Below are 16,097 nucleotides of genomic sequence, written 5' to 3' on the forward strand. Positions count from 1 at the left end.
ATCCGAATTATCAGCCTGTGCTGTTTGTAGTACACTTCCGAAAGTGTTAGCACCGCTAGCACTTGGCTGTCCAAGAGAGTTGCCATTACTGTTATTCTTCCTAACTTCCAGAGGTGCTTGTTCCTTATGTGATATTATGCTGCCAGTGGTATTACTGTGATTTTCATCATCAATCTTATTCACAACATCATCAGATTTGGCAATACCTCCATTGGCTGCATTCTTGGCCAAAATTGCACTCAAAGGTACAGCTGACGACTCCCCTTGACTTACGGAGCAAACTTTCTCTTGTACTATAGGTATTGCACTCAAAGGTACAGCTGACGACTCCCCTTTGCTTTTGGAGCAAACTTTCTCTTGTCCTATAGGTATTGCACTCAAAGGTACAGCTGACGACTCCCCTTTGCTTATGGAGTGAACTTTCTCTTGTCCTATAGGTATTGCACTCAAAGGTACAGCTGACGACTCCCCTTTGCTTATGGAGCAAACTTTCTCTTGTCCTATGGGTATCTTCCTTGACCTTTGCTTGTCTGCTGTAGCCCTACTGGACCTAGTAAGTGATGTAACCATAGATAACTTTTCGCTTTCAGGAGTATGTCTGGAAGCCTTTTTTCTGGGTGAAGACTCAGATGAAGTTGCATCAGAACATTTTCTCTTTGCTGTCTCTCTTTGTCCTTGAGCATTTTTTCCACGAGTTGACAAACTGTTTGACTTCCGTTGGCCTGATCCGGATAGAGTACAAATTTTGTGATGAGCACGTGAAGCAGCTTTTTCTTCACGAACATTTTCAAAGGTCTTCTTAGATGTATTGGGTGAAGCTGTGGCTGCTGAATTTTTAAATGCTGTTCTTCGGGTATTGAGTGAATGCATTCTTTTGTCTGGAACCTCACTCCCATATCTTGGTGACCTGTCATTCAATTTTGGTTTACCTTTGTGGGACAGTGACCCTGAGCGGTTACTGTTAAACTCATTGCTTAATGAACGGAGAGTTCTGACTGTAGAAGAACTGTGCTGTATTTTATTTTCGGCTGCTTTTTCCAGCTTTTTAACCATTTTTTTGCTCAAGGTCTGGCTCTTGCGTGAAGCAACTGCTTGTTGCTTACCACTTGCAGTGCTTCGAGAAGAGTCCAGGCTGAATTTGTGCTTAGCTACCAAAACACTTGACGATTTGGTAGCACACTTGAGTACAGCCAGTCCATCATTCCTAAGGCTATATTGATGTTTTTCCTGTACTTCAGAGTGAAAACTGCTCTTCCTCGCAGGACTCTTTCGGCTGACAGATGATATTCTTCTGTGCGACTTCCCTTTAACCGGTATAGCCTCTGCACTGCCAGTGTCAATGATAGTACGTAATGGACGCTTCTGCTTAATAGAGAAACTGCTTTCTCTTAGACTAGCTGTTACTTTCTTCTGCTTAGAAAATGTGCTTTCACGAGACGTACAATGGCTGTGTGGAGTACCTGTTTGTTGCTCATCATTCACAGTACGTCGAACATCACTTATGCTGCTTTTACGCTTAGCTGGCAGGATATTCAGTGGCTGGGCTCCAAACTTGTTTTCACATACGCCGTTCTTGCATTGATAGAAGCGGCCACTTCTTCTCTGCACAAATTCACTTCCATCAAGTCCGCATTCATCCTCTCGAGGGAGAAAGTCCTTTTTTACAGGGTCATCCTGGCACCCAGACAGTGAAATTAAGTCACTAAATTTTTTATTCGCTGATGACAACTCCGTATTGCTTGTTTTTTTACCACTGCGTACAGGATACCGCTTGTTGGTAATAGCAGAAGGGCACTCTTCCAAACTTGCAGTCGTTGCAGGCTGCTTTGAAGCTAAGATATCACGTTTATCGCTTCTGAGCTGAACACATGTTTTCTCCATGGTAACAAGACTGCGGAGAGAACTATTCATGCTAGATTTTGACCTGTCTGGCAAAATACATGGCGACACAACTTTAGCATGAACTTCACTGTACTTGCATGTTGGATAACATTGACTTCTGGTCTGGATGCTTGTACTGCCCTTGCATTCTTGGCATACCTTCATTTTCCCACTGTGCGTTTGCTCTCCTCTGGAAGACTTCCGGCTACTACGCGATTCAGGTTTATCTTTCGGCTTTGTCTCTTTCTTATGGCCTTGACCACTACAGTTCTTTCTATAATTCCAAGGTGGCAGAGATGATAGCACCCTTTTGACTCCAGGCAATTCAATAACATGGCCACGGTTTCGGGAAGCAATTTTTTTACCTTTGCTGCCAGAAATACTTTGCTTCCTGAAGTGCATTTTAGGGGTTAAGGCTTTTTGCATTTTGCCATTCACATCAGGAGTCGCTTGCATTCCTTTCTTTGCGCTCCGCAAGATTCGCTGAGCACTGGCGGTTCGCAACCGAGTCCACACTCCGTCGCTGCGTTCCCCCGATACATCACATGCTCCAGCAAGAGTGGCAGGGCATGAACGTCTTCTCAAGGACGTGCTCACATCTGCTCCATGTTTTTTCGGCACCTTCTGCTTGGCTTTACCAGACAACGACACTTTAGTGGAAGCTGACATTCTACATTTTTTTTCATCAGACAACGCAAGATGAGGCGTGTTCGGTCCCACTGCACTGGCTCCATTCACCATTTCGGTAACCACCGGCGCAGGCAGTCTTTCAACAACAATTGCCACTTCTTTCAGCGGCAAAGGAGAAGGACACACGGGGACAATGCCATAGGTGCTCGTGATATTTGGATGCTTCTTGATTGGCGAAATCACACGGCTGTATTGTCTGCGCTGCTGGCCTGGCCGCATCTTCTGGGAATCGCTGTCAGCAGAACAAGGCTGAGGACGGAGGTCTGGGAACTTCACTGGGCTTTCGGCTTCACAGCAATGCGGGGCATTTATTTCTTCTTCACCCCAACCCAGTATGACCTGTCTCCAGTTCCGAGGTACACCGTTCACAAATGCGTCGAGTATTCGCGCCGGAATGCATCCTCTAGCACCCGCAGCTCGGTTGAACGGTCCCACAAGCTCGTATCTCCTGCCGTCAACACACAGGATATGCGCACTACTGAGACGTTTGTGCACTTTAGCTGTTCTCAGGAGCTCGCCAGTTTTTTCACGACCCTCGATCGCGAAGTCGTAGGCGCTGACAGGCACAATTCCCCACTGCTCCAATCGCCTCATTCGTGCAGAGCTTGTAGCGGCAGTTGCGGTGACACGTTTAGAGGTGACGACAGTGTACGAGACGACTCAACTCTTCAAGTAGCTACCCCGCTACACCGAATGGTAGTAGCACAGAACACTTACCAGTTTGGTAGTAGCGGCTGGAAGAGGAAAAAGGCGCCTAATACTGCAGTCTGGTGGGGAGCATGGCGCAGCGCATTCGCGCCAAAACCAAATACGTGCAAAGCAAGATGGAAAAAAAGTTTTTTGGCTAGTACAATTTTAAAATGCTGCAATAATATTTATAATGCAAAAAGCATTACAAACAAATGTACACATCAATTGAGTGCAAAAGCGAATGTTTTTGTGGTTTGTAGCTTTTGATCGGTTGTCTCGGCAATGCATCGTCGAGAAATGGGAGTCTCTCTCGAGCGTTCACAGAGAGCAGACGTGTTGCCCGGTGCTCCCGATTCTGCGAGAGACGCTACCGCGTCAGCCCGCGAGAGACGCGACCGCGTTCCGCGCAGTGCTCCTCGCGTTCCTGGACTCTCATACCCGTTCGAGTCTTGTCAAGGAGAGTAATCTTTACAGATTATGCCCTTGGATCCCTGCCACCGCTTTCGGTGACCTGAGCCCTGTGACAGCGTCCTCTGCTCCTGCGCGTCGCTGGGGCAGCTGTCATCCCGACTACCATGGCAGAGCAGTCCCCTCCATTCTCGGCTACGCCATTGGAACGCCCGTCGCGTTCCCTGGTTCCCACATCGTCACACAGACGCTCAGCGAGCGTCGCGTGCACCCGCGTGCTGTGGAACCTCATCTCCAGTGCCAAAGCGGTGCGGTTGCATCATGAACAGGCACAGAAACTGTGCAGAGTCGTCAGCGAGAAACCGACATCACTTCGCCTACCGGTGCTTGCTGCCGACGTCGAGACAACTGCAAGGGGCCTGACGTCCTCGGCGGCCTCCAGCCCTACCACTAGCACCACAGCATCTTCGACCGCTGTAGCGGCGCATCATACAGCCCAACTCGAAGATGCCGGGTCAATTCTGTGCGTGAACGTCACCGTTCCGCAGAACGTACCACTGCCGTCAGACGAGGAACCTGATATTGCAGACATGGATACTACGTCAACGCGTAAGCGCTCGCGTCCTAGCGAGTCGGGCAGCGACGATGAGGGTGGCTCGCGGAAGATGCACGCAGTAGCGCCTGAACGTGCCACAGTTGCGTGTCTTACCCCAACGTCAAATGATGCGGTTGCCCACGAAGACGCCGTCACACACGCAACTGACGAAATCAGTCAGTCTGAGTTTCAGACCGTCCTCTCCAAGTCTAAGAAGCGCCGACAGCGAGCCTCGACATCTCAAGGACCCGCTGCCCACACTGGTCCTCGTCCCGCCACTGAATCGACGGCTATGCTTGCCCACGTTGCTCCAGGGACTTCTAATGCGCCCACTGCGACCCAGACCGCTCCTGCAGGGGTACGCGCCACTGAACACACCATGCCGGCTTCTGCTTCATCGTCGCTAGACTCGGGCACTATTCTTTTTCGACCAGCAAACGCCAGCGCCTCCTTTCACCGCACCTCTCGTCTTGCCATTGCGCAAGCTCTCTCTGCGCTGCCCGGAGTCAAGGAGGTGAGAGTAAACACGAAAAAGAACATCGTGGCAGCAGACGCATCTACACCAGAATGGATGAATCGCCTACTAGCAACATCGGAGCTCGCAGGAATACCCGTGACTGCCCGCCTCCCTGCTGACCGTTCACAAAGCAGTGGCGTGGTGCAAGGCGTCGATGGCGACTATACCGACGAAGCCCTCCTGGCCGCCGTGTCGTCCGATGTGCCGGTGATTGCAGCCAGGCGACAAGGGACATCACTAGTCTTGCGGTTCGCCTCTCCCGTGCCTCCCACCCGGGTCCGCCTTTTTCGCATGGTGTTCGAAGTGAGGCCATCCCGACCTCGCCCGCTTCAGTGCCGGCGGTGCGGACGCTATGGGCATATCGCCGTCACTTGCCGAGGACCAGAGCGGTGCCTGCGATGTGGTGGCCACCATGGGAAAGACGCCAACTGCACCAACAAATTAAGATGCCTGCACTGCGGCAGGCCACATTCAGCTGATTCCGCAGACTGTCAGCTCTGGCAAAGAGAGCGGCGCCTGGCCACCATCAAGGCATCAGCTCCCACCTACCTGCCTCACCGCGAGGCTCAAGCAGTCTTGCGGGCAAGCCCTAGTGTAACTGATAGTCCTCAGCTGGAGCAGACCACGGGCAAGAGCTATGCTGCCGCAGTGGGATCACCATCCAAGATGACGGTCAGCTCGACCCATCCAGGCCAGACAGGCGTACAACAACGGGGCCCTTCGGCTGGTCTCAAGCACCCAGACTCTACCACGACTCGTCCACCCGCGAAGGTACCTTCCCAGCCTCGTGTGGACCAGGAAAATGCAAACCTGAGGCTCCTGTTAAGAGCAGTTGCGGACCTGCTGCCTCCTGAAAACCAGCTGCGCTCCATCTGCCTTCAGGCAGGTGGCGCGCACCCTCATAGCAGCCACCATGGCTGACACTCATCCGCATGCTGCAGAGAACCACCGCCGCCGCCGCCCGTGTGTGCTTCAATGGAACGCTCACTCGTTGCGGCGGCGGCATGCAGATCTCTCCTCACATCTCCTGCAGAGCGAGTATGATGTGCTTGCTTTGCAGGAAGTGTACGTAGCAGCGACCGACTTGCGACTTCCCGGATACATCGGTTACCAAAGTATCACGTCGTGTACTCTAGACACGTGCCAGGACGCGCCGTGCATAGCGAGTGCACATCCCCAGGGTCGACCACGTTGTGCAGTGTACGTGCGACGAGAACTACCACATGTGCACATAAACGTGGCTGATGTCACTGGAGGGGCTCTTGAGTGTTGTGCCGTGACGGTGCGGCTTCGCGGTGTGGACACGACAGTGGCCTCTGTGTATGTGCGACCTGGACAGCGGTGGGACGCCTCCATGCTGTTACAGCTCACGGCTAAATTCGGAAGAGACTACCTCATATGTGGGGACATGAATGCTCATCACACCATGTGGGGGAGTAGCACCTGCTCCTCTCGAGGAAGGGATCTGGTGGACGTTATCCATCAACTGGGCCTACAAGTTTTGAACACCGGATCCTTCACTTTCGTCCGCAGAACAGCACGACCGTCATGCTCCGCCATTGACGTCACCTTGGCCAGTGAAGGGGACCGGTACGATTGGGCAGTGGAGCCTGACTCCTGGGGTTCAGACCACCTGCCGATCGTCATCTCACCTGTGGGCGGAAAGATCCCAAGGAGGAGGCTGTGTAGTACGATCGATTGGCGGGCTTTTCGAAGGCAGCTTCGAGACGTCCCAGAGGATCAGGATTTCCTGAATCTGGTAGCAGTGGCAGCGCAGGCGGCAACTATCCAGACCAGGGTGCCAGAGCACCACCCTGTGCCAGACCTCCATCACTTGAACTTACGGGCTGCGAGGCGCAGGGCTGAGAGAAGGTACCTAAAATCCCATGACCCAGCTCAACGTACACTCTTCAATCGTGTGGATGCGGTATGTCGGCGACATGCCAACCGTCGCAGGCGGCAAAGCTGGCAAGGCATCTGCCTCTCCCTGAGTCAGGCAAGAGGTGGCGCAAAAGCATGGCGACTTCTACGATCCCTCGTCACTGGACCAATGGTGCGGCAACCCGTCATTGCGGTGGCCATCTACTTAGGCATTAGTGAAAAAGAACTGGCAGAGCGACTGGCCGATCGCTTCACAGAACTCCCACCAGCCAATCCTTCAGCCCTCATCGCCACGCCTGCTCCCAAGCCACCGCAAGGTCATCACCCTGCCTGGACGGCCAGCCAGATCGCATCTCTGTGTCAGGACCCTATTTTCGAACACGAACTGAACGTTGCTCTAGCCAGAACCAAGCGCCGCAGTTCCCCTGGCGCCGACGGCATCACATACCAGATGCTGCGCAACCTGGATATGGCCTCACGACGACACCTGTTGAGGACTTTTAATGAAATATGGCAGAGCGGCAACCTACCTGAAGCCTGGCTGACCGCTGTTGTGGTGCCGATCCGGAAACCTCGCCGCCCTTGTGCCGCCATTACGTCCTACAGACCCGTTTCTCTCACCTCTGCTGCCTGCAAGCTCATGGAAGCCATAGCACTGGCACGCCTAAATTGGATTGCGGGGGCAAAGGATTTCCTACCAGAACAGCAGACGGGCTTCCGACGCCACCGATGCACAGCAGACTCGATCGCGGACGTCGTCTCTACCTTGGAGGAGGCCAAGCGCAACGGCGAAGTGGCCCTCCTCGTCCTGCTGGATGTACAGAGCGCTTTTGACAGCTTGCCTCACATAGCGATAGAGAGTGCTTTGGACACACTCGGCATCGTGAGCTGCCTACGTACCTTTATCAGTGCCTTTCTGGCAAAACGCACCCTCCGGGTTAGAGTACGACGCGCGCTCAGCGATCCACGGCCAGTGACAGCAGGCGTTCCACAAGGTTCCGTCCTGAGCCCCTTTCTGTTCAACCTGGTGCTAGCGGGGCTGCCGACCGCGATGCCCGCAGACAAGCGTTACCCCACGCAGTGCTCCTTGTACGCAGACGATGTGGCACTGTGGGTTAAGGGGCCTAGGCAAAACTTCACGGCCATAAGGCGTTCCCTGCAGCGCTCCCTGGATGCCGTCGTTTCTTTCTTCAAGGCAATCGGACTGAACGTTTCGCCCACGAAGACGGAGGCACTGCTGGTTCACCCCAGAGCCACTGCGCGGAGGGCCGTCCGAAGGCTTGTGCTAGGTGACCGACCTATCCCGTGGAGCGATGCAGTGACGTACCTGGGGCTAAGGATCGACCACCGCCTTACCTGGATACCAGCCGTTAAGCTCGCCGTCCTCAAGGCCACCAGGGTCGAGACTGCCGTAAGCAAACTGCTCAGCAGGGGCCAAGGGTGCACCTCACGGCTGGCTCTAAGACTCTACGAAGGGGCTGCAACGACAGCGCAAACTTATGCACTGCCCTTGGTGCAGCTAGCGCCACACCGCAAGGAGCAACTGGAGCGGCAACATCGCATGGCAATTCGGCGCTTCATGGGACTTCCCCGTCAGTCACCCATAGCTGCAACCCTGGCGGAGGCCCAGACCTGGCCTCTGTCACTCTTGATGCTACGACAGGCGCTGCATCACGTGGATCGCCTTCACAGGGCCCTCGGGGGCGCTGCCCTCCTTCGGAGACTGCGGAGCCGACCAGCGTCACGGATGGCACAGATCTGCGCTCTCTATGAAGAGCTGGTCCCCGATCCCCCCAGTCCAATCCAACCCCCTCCACCACACCAGCAGCCTCTGGACGTACAATTAACTCTGGACAACCTCAGAAAAAGGCGCACACCGGCATGCGAGCTCCATCAGGCAGCCGTGGCGAAACTTCATGAAAGACTTAAGGGGCAGCTCCTGGTATTCACGGACGGGTCCGTTCGGGACAGCCCCCATTCGGCCGCGGCTGCCTGCGTCATACCATCGACTGGGACAACCATCCGCTGCCGACTTCCCTTTCACGCCAGCTCCACTGCAGCTGAATTGGCCGGCCTTCACTTGGCAGCCGACCACCTTGCTGCCACGTTACCCCAGTTGCCTGTGGCGATTCTGTGCGACTCCCGACCAGCCCTACAAGCGCTGCTCCAACCAGACCAAGCAGGCATAACTGTGGCGTTGCTGCACGCAAAACTGACCGCCATCAAAGAGAGTGGTGTGCGCCTGTCCCTCCACTGGCTTCCCTCGCACGTTGGAATAGCTGGCAACGAGGAGGCTGACGCCGCCGCTAAGGCAGCACACCACTGCGACACGCCAGTCACTAAGGCGGTAACCCAGTCGGATTACTCACGGCAGCGACTGCGGAAGCTCTTACCAACGGCCCACCCTGACACACGGGTGGCAAGCGGCAAACCTCCACCATCCCTTCCGGAGACCGGCCTGGACAGATGCGAGCGGCGGTTGTTGCTTCGCCTGCGTACTGGCAGCGTCTGGCCTGCGGCACGCATGTATTCCGCGGGTCGCTCTTCATCGCCAGCGTGCCGAAGGTGCGGTGATGACGAAACGCTGCAGCATATTGTTTGCTCCTGCCCTGACCTGGCCACTGAGCGTTGCGCACTGGTAAGCCGCTATCGTCTGCTTGGACTACCTGCCGAAACAATGGAAGACATACTTTTTCCCGCGCGCTCGAAGACGAAAGCCCTTCGAGCCTTCCTCGAGTTCTGTGCTTGCGCGGACCTCGCCGCCTTATAGACGGACTCTTTTCACTCGCACTACTGACTGTACTGACAAGACGTTCTCTTGCCATGACATTCACTTTTTCTTTCCTTCCTCTCTTCTTCCTATCATCTTTACTTCCCCTTCCCCGATCCCTAAAGGCGCTGAGCCGTGCCCCCGCGATGGGAGGCAGAAAATAGCGTCCTTTTTGTCTCTTCCTCTTTCATTAATCTCTCTCTCTCTCTCTTTTGATCCCGACCAGAAGTCGCCACCATCGGACGAATGGATATACGAGGAAGGAAAGGTAGGAGAGGACATGCCCAGCCGGCGCGCGGCGTGAAAAGTGTGGGGGAAATGACATCATAGCGGCCATATTCACTGGGCCCAACGGCGGCGTTGCCATGGTTACGTGTTGCGCATTGGAGTTGGTCGGCCGCCGCTGCTGGCATAAAGTTTTCCGAAACAATGCCTCCTCTAGAAAGATGACTGCCGCATGAGAAAAAACAGCTGCCACGCCCTTTCTCTTCTTCATTTTGAAAATATTTTGGTCGCTAGCGTCACTTGTTGCGGACGGTGCAACAACGCAACACTTTGCATAGCCTCTGAAATAGTGGTGCACAGTTGCAGGTCTCAAACAACTCTCGACTGACGCGCCCCTATGGGCCGCAGATGAAAAACGCTAAGCTGGTACCGCCTGTCGCCGTGATGATGGATGGATAGATATGGCTGTAGCATTTAGATCGGGCGGTGGCTAGTGCCACCAAGCCGTAATACCTAATGAACCAAAAATTAGATTTATTTTTTTTCTTTATTAGCGAGGTTGAGGATTCGTGCTTTGCACTGATAGTGTCGGTCGCGAGCGCTACCGCGTGGAGCTTTTTTAAAACTGAAGGCAGGCCAACTCCGCTGGGAGCGCGAGCCATTCCTCAGGCATCTTTCTAGAGGAGGCGTTGCCCAAAATTAACGCTGCTGCGACCTTGTGAGAACACTCAACGTTTCTAGACTAGGTAGTCTAGAAACGTTGTTCTCACCTGGTCAAAACAACGCCTCCTCTAAATTTTGAGCCTGGGGAATGGCTCGCGCTCCCAGCGGAGTTGGCCTGCCTTCAGTTTTGAGCAAGCGCCGCGCGGTGGCGCTCGCGACCAAGACTATTATACGAAGGGGTCGACACAGTATGCAGTGCGTGTGGAGAGGAAGAAGAAACTGCCGAACACTTGATAATGTTCTGTAAAGGGCTTCACCCTATAGTTCAGGATGATGGCGCAGAGTTTTTTCAAAGGACTGGGATTTAGGGACAGCGAGGGCAAAATAGACTTTAAGCGGGTAGACTTAACTAGAAGGAGGTTATCTGATTGGTGGCTAAAGTCAAGGCACGAGTGAAAATTAAACCCTTCACTGCGAAGTACGAATCCTCAACTTCATTATTTAAAGGAAAAAAAAAGATAAATGTAATGGTTAGTTCACTAAGTATTACGGCTAGGTGGCGTTAGCCGCCGCCCGATCTAAAGGGTACAGCCACATCCATCCATCCATCTATCTATTAACACGGCAGCGGGCGGTACCACACCGCGTCGGCTGCTAAACGTTTTTAGCAGCCGACGTTGGGTGAAAATAACGAAAACGCTATTTTTACCCAACTTTGCTTGAATCTAGGCGGATCTCAGGAACATTCCGGCTTTATGTCAAACGCGAGAACAAAACGACGACACAGAGAGCCACTGTAATGCCTAGTTCACACTGAGAGATCCGCTTTTTACGGCGACCGAAATTCTCCTGCCGCCGAAACGCAGCGTTGTTCGCACTGAATGCGCCCCACGCCGTCGCATTCGCCGAATATAGCCATAGCGTGCCATCTGCCGAGTGAACAATAAACTACGGGGCGAGCGCGGAACGGGTCAGCCGTTCCCCGGATGTTGTCAGCGGCTCGCAACACCAGTGTGCCCGTGACGAGCTCAATCTTTTTGTTTTGCGCGGTTAAACTGTTATCTTAAGCCGCTATGCTGTCAAGTGAGCAAGAAGCAGCACTGCTGCTAGCTCTTCTGGCAAGCAGCAGCCTTGCAATGCATGAAGAAGAGGAAAAAAACGTCGCTGAAGCAACGACGACGCCAGCGACGTTGGTGGGTCCGGCCTGCTTTGCAGGAACGCGCCAACCTTGGTCAGGCCAACAAACTGCTACCTCTTCTACGAGATAGAGACGTGGATTTTTACCGAGAGTGAGTTCGACTCTGATTACAACGTTCGCTTAGGTGCCCTTGGGTGCATAGGTGTTTTGTAGCGCTTCACGCAGTGCCATTTGTATCTCCGTAGATACATCAGGATGCCTCCACGTACTTTCGACACGCTGTTGCACCTTGTGAAACATCATATTGAAAAAAAGAACACCAACTTCCGGAAGGCAATCAGTCCCGAGCACCGACTTGCACAAACTTTGAGGTAAGGTTGCCTTATGAATCGTCCAGAGCATTCATTTGCTTAGTGTGGCTGTGAAATGTGAAGTAAGAAGCGAGCATTTCACACTTTTCGCGCAGTTAGATGCGGCTAGCTTGGTACACGCAATGTTTACTATAGATTTTTTATTACGTCGTGTCAAAGGGTCATTTTTTATGTACGTGCATGCACTTCATGGCATTCGGTTTGTCTCGCTAATTAACATTAAGAACTAGTCGTAACTGCAAAAAGCCACCCGACGAAATGTCGTAAAGGGGGATGTTGTGAGTGACGTTTATTTTTTTTAAATATGGACATTTTCTCATTACCTAAATCCTGCACCACCATGAAAACGTGCGCTCTCCTTGCTCCTACATTTATTTCTTCTCAGATTCTTGGCTGCAGGGGAAACACTTCGTTGCTCATTTTTCAACTTTTTAAATGGTCGTTCGACAGCGTGCTATATTGTGTCGACAGTGTGCCAGGTGCTCTGGGATGTACTTGGTCCTATATACGTTGCCCGTCCATCAAGTGCAGGCGAGTGGCTACAGGTAAAATTTACGTTATAAATGCATGTTGCATACATTCAACCTGGAACATTTGGCTTGCCTGTTCAACATCTACCTTAATTTTTGCTGTACAAACATGACGTGTGTTATTCCCACAAAAGCCGTTATCGATATTTTCATTCCATTAGATTGCAAAAGAGTTTGAGGAACGTTAGAACATGCCCCACTGTGTGGGTGCAATTGATGGAAAACACATCGCCATCGAATGCCCTGCCAAATCGGGAAGTGAGGACTATAACTACAAACACTTCTTCAGAAAATCGATGCTTGCTGTCAGCGACGCCTGCTACAGGTACATGTTTATTTACTCTCGATGCAACAGAAAGTAGGAAGTGGCAGTATGTACATGTAAATGCGCGTAAAATTGTGAAAAAGCAGTCCTGTAATTTTTAGCCTTTAAAAAGCTGGTGTTACATTTCAGGCTTTGTAGTTGCACGGCCACTGGATGAAAAAGCTTCCAGCGGCCGTGGTATTTGCATGGACGGTTGCTATTTATTTGTTTTGGCCTCTGCATGTAAACAATGATAAAAGACATGCATGCTAAAAAGTGTGCATTATGTTGCAGCACAAAACAGGAAAATACTGACTTCAAACAAAGATGAAAGCTAGAGGTGTTCTGCTGTATGTCCTGAGGTGTGCTCTTTACAATTCACAATACACATCAAGCAACCTGCTCAACAGAATCAACTCAACTTACAAAGCTGCGACAAAACACTTGCTACATACACTTTTCATGCATATTGTTTTTCAACTATATGCATGAAAAGTGTATGGCAAGACTAGACAATGACTGAGTGTGCGTGCGTGTGCTGCCGAATGTGCTGTGTTTATCTCTCTTTCCTCTATCTTTTATCTCCCCCATCCCCCTCTCATGCACAGGGTTACAAACCGGCTGCCTGTAGGCTGGTTAACCTCCCTGCCGTTCTTTTCCTCCTATTTTCCTTCCTTCCTTGTTTTTCAACTAGGGGAGATGCCACTCGAAAAGTGAAATTTATATTTTCCTGAAATACAAATCTTTTAACTTGCTTTACCAAGTTTATTTTGTTACTCGGCTGCTCACCTGCAGGTCGCGGGTTCAAATCCCGGCTGCGGCGGCTGCATTTCCGATGGAGCCGGAAATGTTGTAGGCCCATGTGCTCAGATTTGTGTGCACGTTAAAGAACCCCAGGTGGTCGAAATTTCCGGAGCCCTCCTCTGCGGCGTCTCTCATAATCATATGGTGGTTTTGGGACGTTAAATCCCGCAAATCCAATCTAAGTTTATTTTGTGTACTGTCATGAAAAATAAATCAGTGTTGTAAAAAAGCAAGTATTAAGCTAAAGTCCAATTTTAAAGAACACTTTAAAGTCCAATTTTAAAGAACATTTTAAAGCTAATCGCCGAATTCGAGTTCAAGCCTTGCTTCACTGATTTTTTTTTGCATCACTTCTTGTATTGCTGTTATAGCATCTACCTGCTGGTGGGAGTTTAACAAGCGCAGCTGCTGCGCCAATGTCATGCCGAAAAAATAAGGAAGGTCGTGCTCTTCCTTGGATTCCTGTGCTGCTTTGACGGCACGCAGTTGTTGAAGGCATTCGCTTGCGATGTCAATGTGGGAGATTGTCTTTGATGAACTGAAAAAAAGCAATGCCTACTTTAGACACATGTTCGTTACATTGTCAGAGCTTTAGTTCTTACGATGCACCATTGGCCGCTACTCTTGGAACCTTGCGTGGCCTGTCAGTGAAAAACAAGAAAACTGAGTGACGTAACGCCAGGAAAGGGAAGTATCGTAACATATAGCGAGTGCGAATGCCGTATAAAAAAAAAGCTGTCATGCTTCTGTTGAAACAACTTACCGCTCAGCCTGCTTCCTTGTATTTTCTTCACCCTCTGGACTGTCTGACCTACAAAGTAGATTGGTGTTGGGTACATGAATATTGTATTACAGCTAAAGAGTAAAATGAACTGTGCAACGTTTCACTTCGGATATTTTATGTTAAAAAAATTGCTGTGACCTGTCTGTCTCGGTGTTTGCAGGTGTTGCACCGGACGAAGATGCAGGCTGTTCTAGAGGCCCATCCAAGATGACTGTGACATAGTTGTCGTAGTCGACCTGGCCCTCATCTGCAATGCCACTGCTGCTGTTACTTGCAGGCGCTGGACTCCGCTCACCTGATGCTCTATGTGAAACGTCGAAAAGATGAACTCGCGCGAAACATTTGTGATGTGGAGAAAGTAACATTTTATCAATGAGAAATAATTATTGTTGGTGAATGTCGCAAAAGCATGATAATATTACGAGATGAGACACTGCCTAAACTTTATTTTCTGAATGCACAAGTGGTGTTAACTTTATCAGGTAACATGCTTTTGCACTGCAAGCCCTATTTGCTTGACTCATAAAAAAGTGCACCTCACAACGTTCACTTTTACCACATCCATTCCTTCACGCGTTCATTTGATTGTTAGCGTCTTTGGTAGGCATGCAGAAAATGGCTTTTTAGGTGATAGCAATTGTTTTCATCATCTTCTTAGCACTATCATGCATTTTCCTGCTGGCAAAGTTAATTTGGTACATGTCTTACAACTTACCGATCGGGATTGATGAATCCTACGTTTGTAGAAATGCTGGAAAACATTAACATTTTTTTAGTTATGCTACAGCAATCAGGCCTTAAAAAATTTCGATAAGAAAGTTATGCAGTACGCTGTGTTCTTTTTATAAACATTTACTAATCAAATATGTTAATGTCATCTGGTGTAATTGCTTCCTCATTGTAGTCTTCATGATTTTGTAAATAAAAGTATGCTGATTTATTTGTTGAGCTTATTTGACATCAACAAGCAGTGAGGCCAGTGCATCAGTAACTATGAAACGTTTACTTTGTGCTTTGCATTTTGTGTGTACGTGTTCACTGATGTGTCACTCTGAAAATTGCTAAACAGCATAACTACTAAGCTCAGAATCTTATGCAGTAGTGATCTACCATTCTATTTGTTCTCAGCTGACGTATTTCGTTGTAGGGGCATTAATGAATTCTTGATTTGTTGTGCAAATAAACAAACTGTGATTTTCTTTTTAGCATGTGCAATTGTGGCCGGCAGTTCTGCATACAGGAGAAAAGTATGTCTGTGATTTTTTTTTTTTGAAGTTGTGTACACTTTCATTGCATTGATTGATTTATAGAAAATAAAAAAAATCACAAAATTTGGCTTACATTGGTTCTTTTGAGTATGGGACCCATCAAGGACATCATTGCCTCGAAATGCACCCATTTGACGGTGGGAACATCTGCAGCCCCTGCACCACTTTTCATGGAGCCCTTAATTTTGTTCTTGTGTTTCGTAAAGGTGTCTTTTAAGTTCTTGAATTTTGCATGTGCTTGCATTCCTGTGAAGAATTCAGTTTACGTATTAGGCATGCTTTTCACATCCTTCAAAATTTTACACCAATACAAGGTGAATGTCGCTAGGTTCACAGAACAGTAAGTTGCTTGCATATATTTACGGGACGAAAGAGCAGCACGTAATGCACAAAACAATCTAAGTATGCATAGCTGTATGACTCGCTCGTTAAAATGCGCACTCTAACCCTGCGCGTAGTGATGAATTTTTATTTCTGGAGGGGAGGACCTGCTGCAGAGTGCACCTGCTTTAGAAAAACACCTATGCTTTCATTACTTCTTTTTGGTAAGTATAGCCACACTCGCCCTATTCAACCAG

At 50.2% G+C, this 16,097-nt stretch overlaps 2 protein-coding genes across 5 annotated transcripts; one reads left to right on the forward strand and one right to left on the reverse strand.

Moving 5' to 3' along the window:
• Positions 1–10,699: 10,699 nt before the first annotated feature.
• LOC142776098 (uncharacterized) lies at positions 10,700–15,591 on the forward strand. Of its 3 annotated transcripts, none has more exons than XM_075879040.1 (5): positions 10,700–11,609; positions 11,704–11,829; positions 12,215–12,374; positions 12,521–12,684; positions 14,412–15,591. In XM_075879040.1, the coding sequence occupies exons 1-4, from the start codon at positions 11,461–11,463 to the stop codon at positions 12,545–12,547; spliced, it is 462 nt and encodes a 153-aa protein (XP_075735155.1). In that variant the 5' UTR covers positions 10,700–11,460; the 3' UTR covers positions 12,548–12,684; positions 14,412–15,591. The 3 variants fall into 3 exon arrangements, with proteins under 3 accessions (XP_075735155.1, XP_075735156.1, XP_075735157.1); XM_075879041.1 differs by having other exon boundaries at positions 12,301–12,374; XM_075879042.1 differs by lacking the exons at positions 12,215–12,374; positions 12,521–12,684.
• Positions 12,612–15,019, reverse strand: LOC142776097 (uncharacterized). 2 transcript variants are annotated; one of them, XM_075879039.1, is made up of 5 exons: positions 14,967–15,019; positions 14,390–14,554; positions 14,231–14,278; positions 14,070–14,108; positions 12,612–14,005 (listed from the first exon to the last, which is right to left on the reverse strand). In XM_075879039.1, exons 1-5 carry the CDS (start codon positions 15,017–15,019, stop codon positions 13,765–13,767), a joined length of 546 nt encoding a protein of 181 aa, XP_075735154.1. In that variant the 3' UTR covers positions 12,612–13,764. The 2 variants fall into 2 exon arrangements, with proteins under 2 accessions (XP_075735154.1, XP_075735153.1); XM_075879038.1 differs by lacking the exon at positions 14,967–15,019 and having other exon boundaries at positions 14,390–14,616.
• Positions 15,592–16,097: the final 506 nt, after the last annotated feature.

The sequence above is a fragment of the Rhipicephalus microplus genome, chromosome X (assembly GCF_043290135.1).
Source record: "Rhipicephalus microplus isolate Deutch F79 chromosome X, USDA_Rmic, whole genome shotgun sequence".
In the NCBI taxonomy this organism is placed as follows: domain Eukaryota; kingdom Metazoa; phylum Arthropoda; class Arachnida; order Ixodida; family Ixodidae; genus Rhipicephalus; species Rhipicephalus microplus.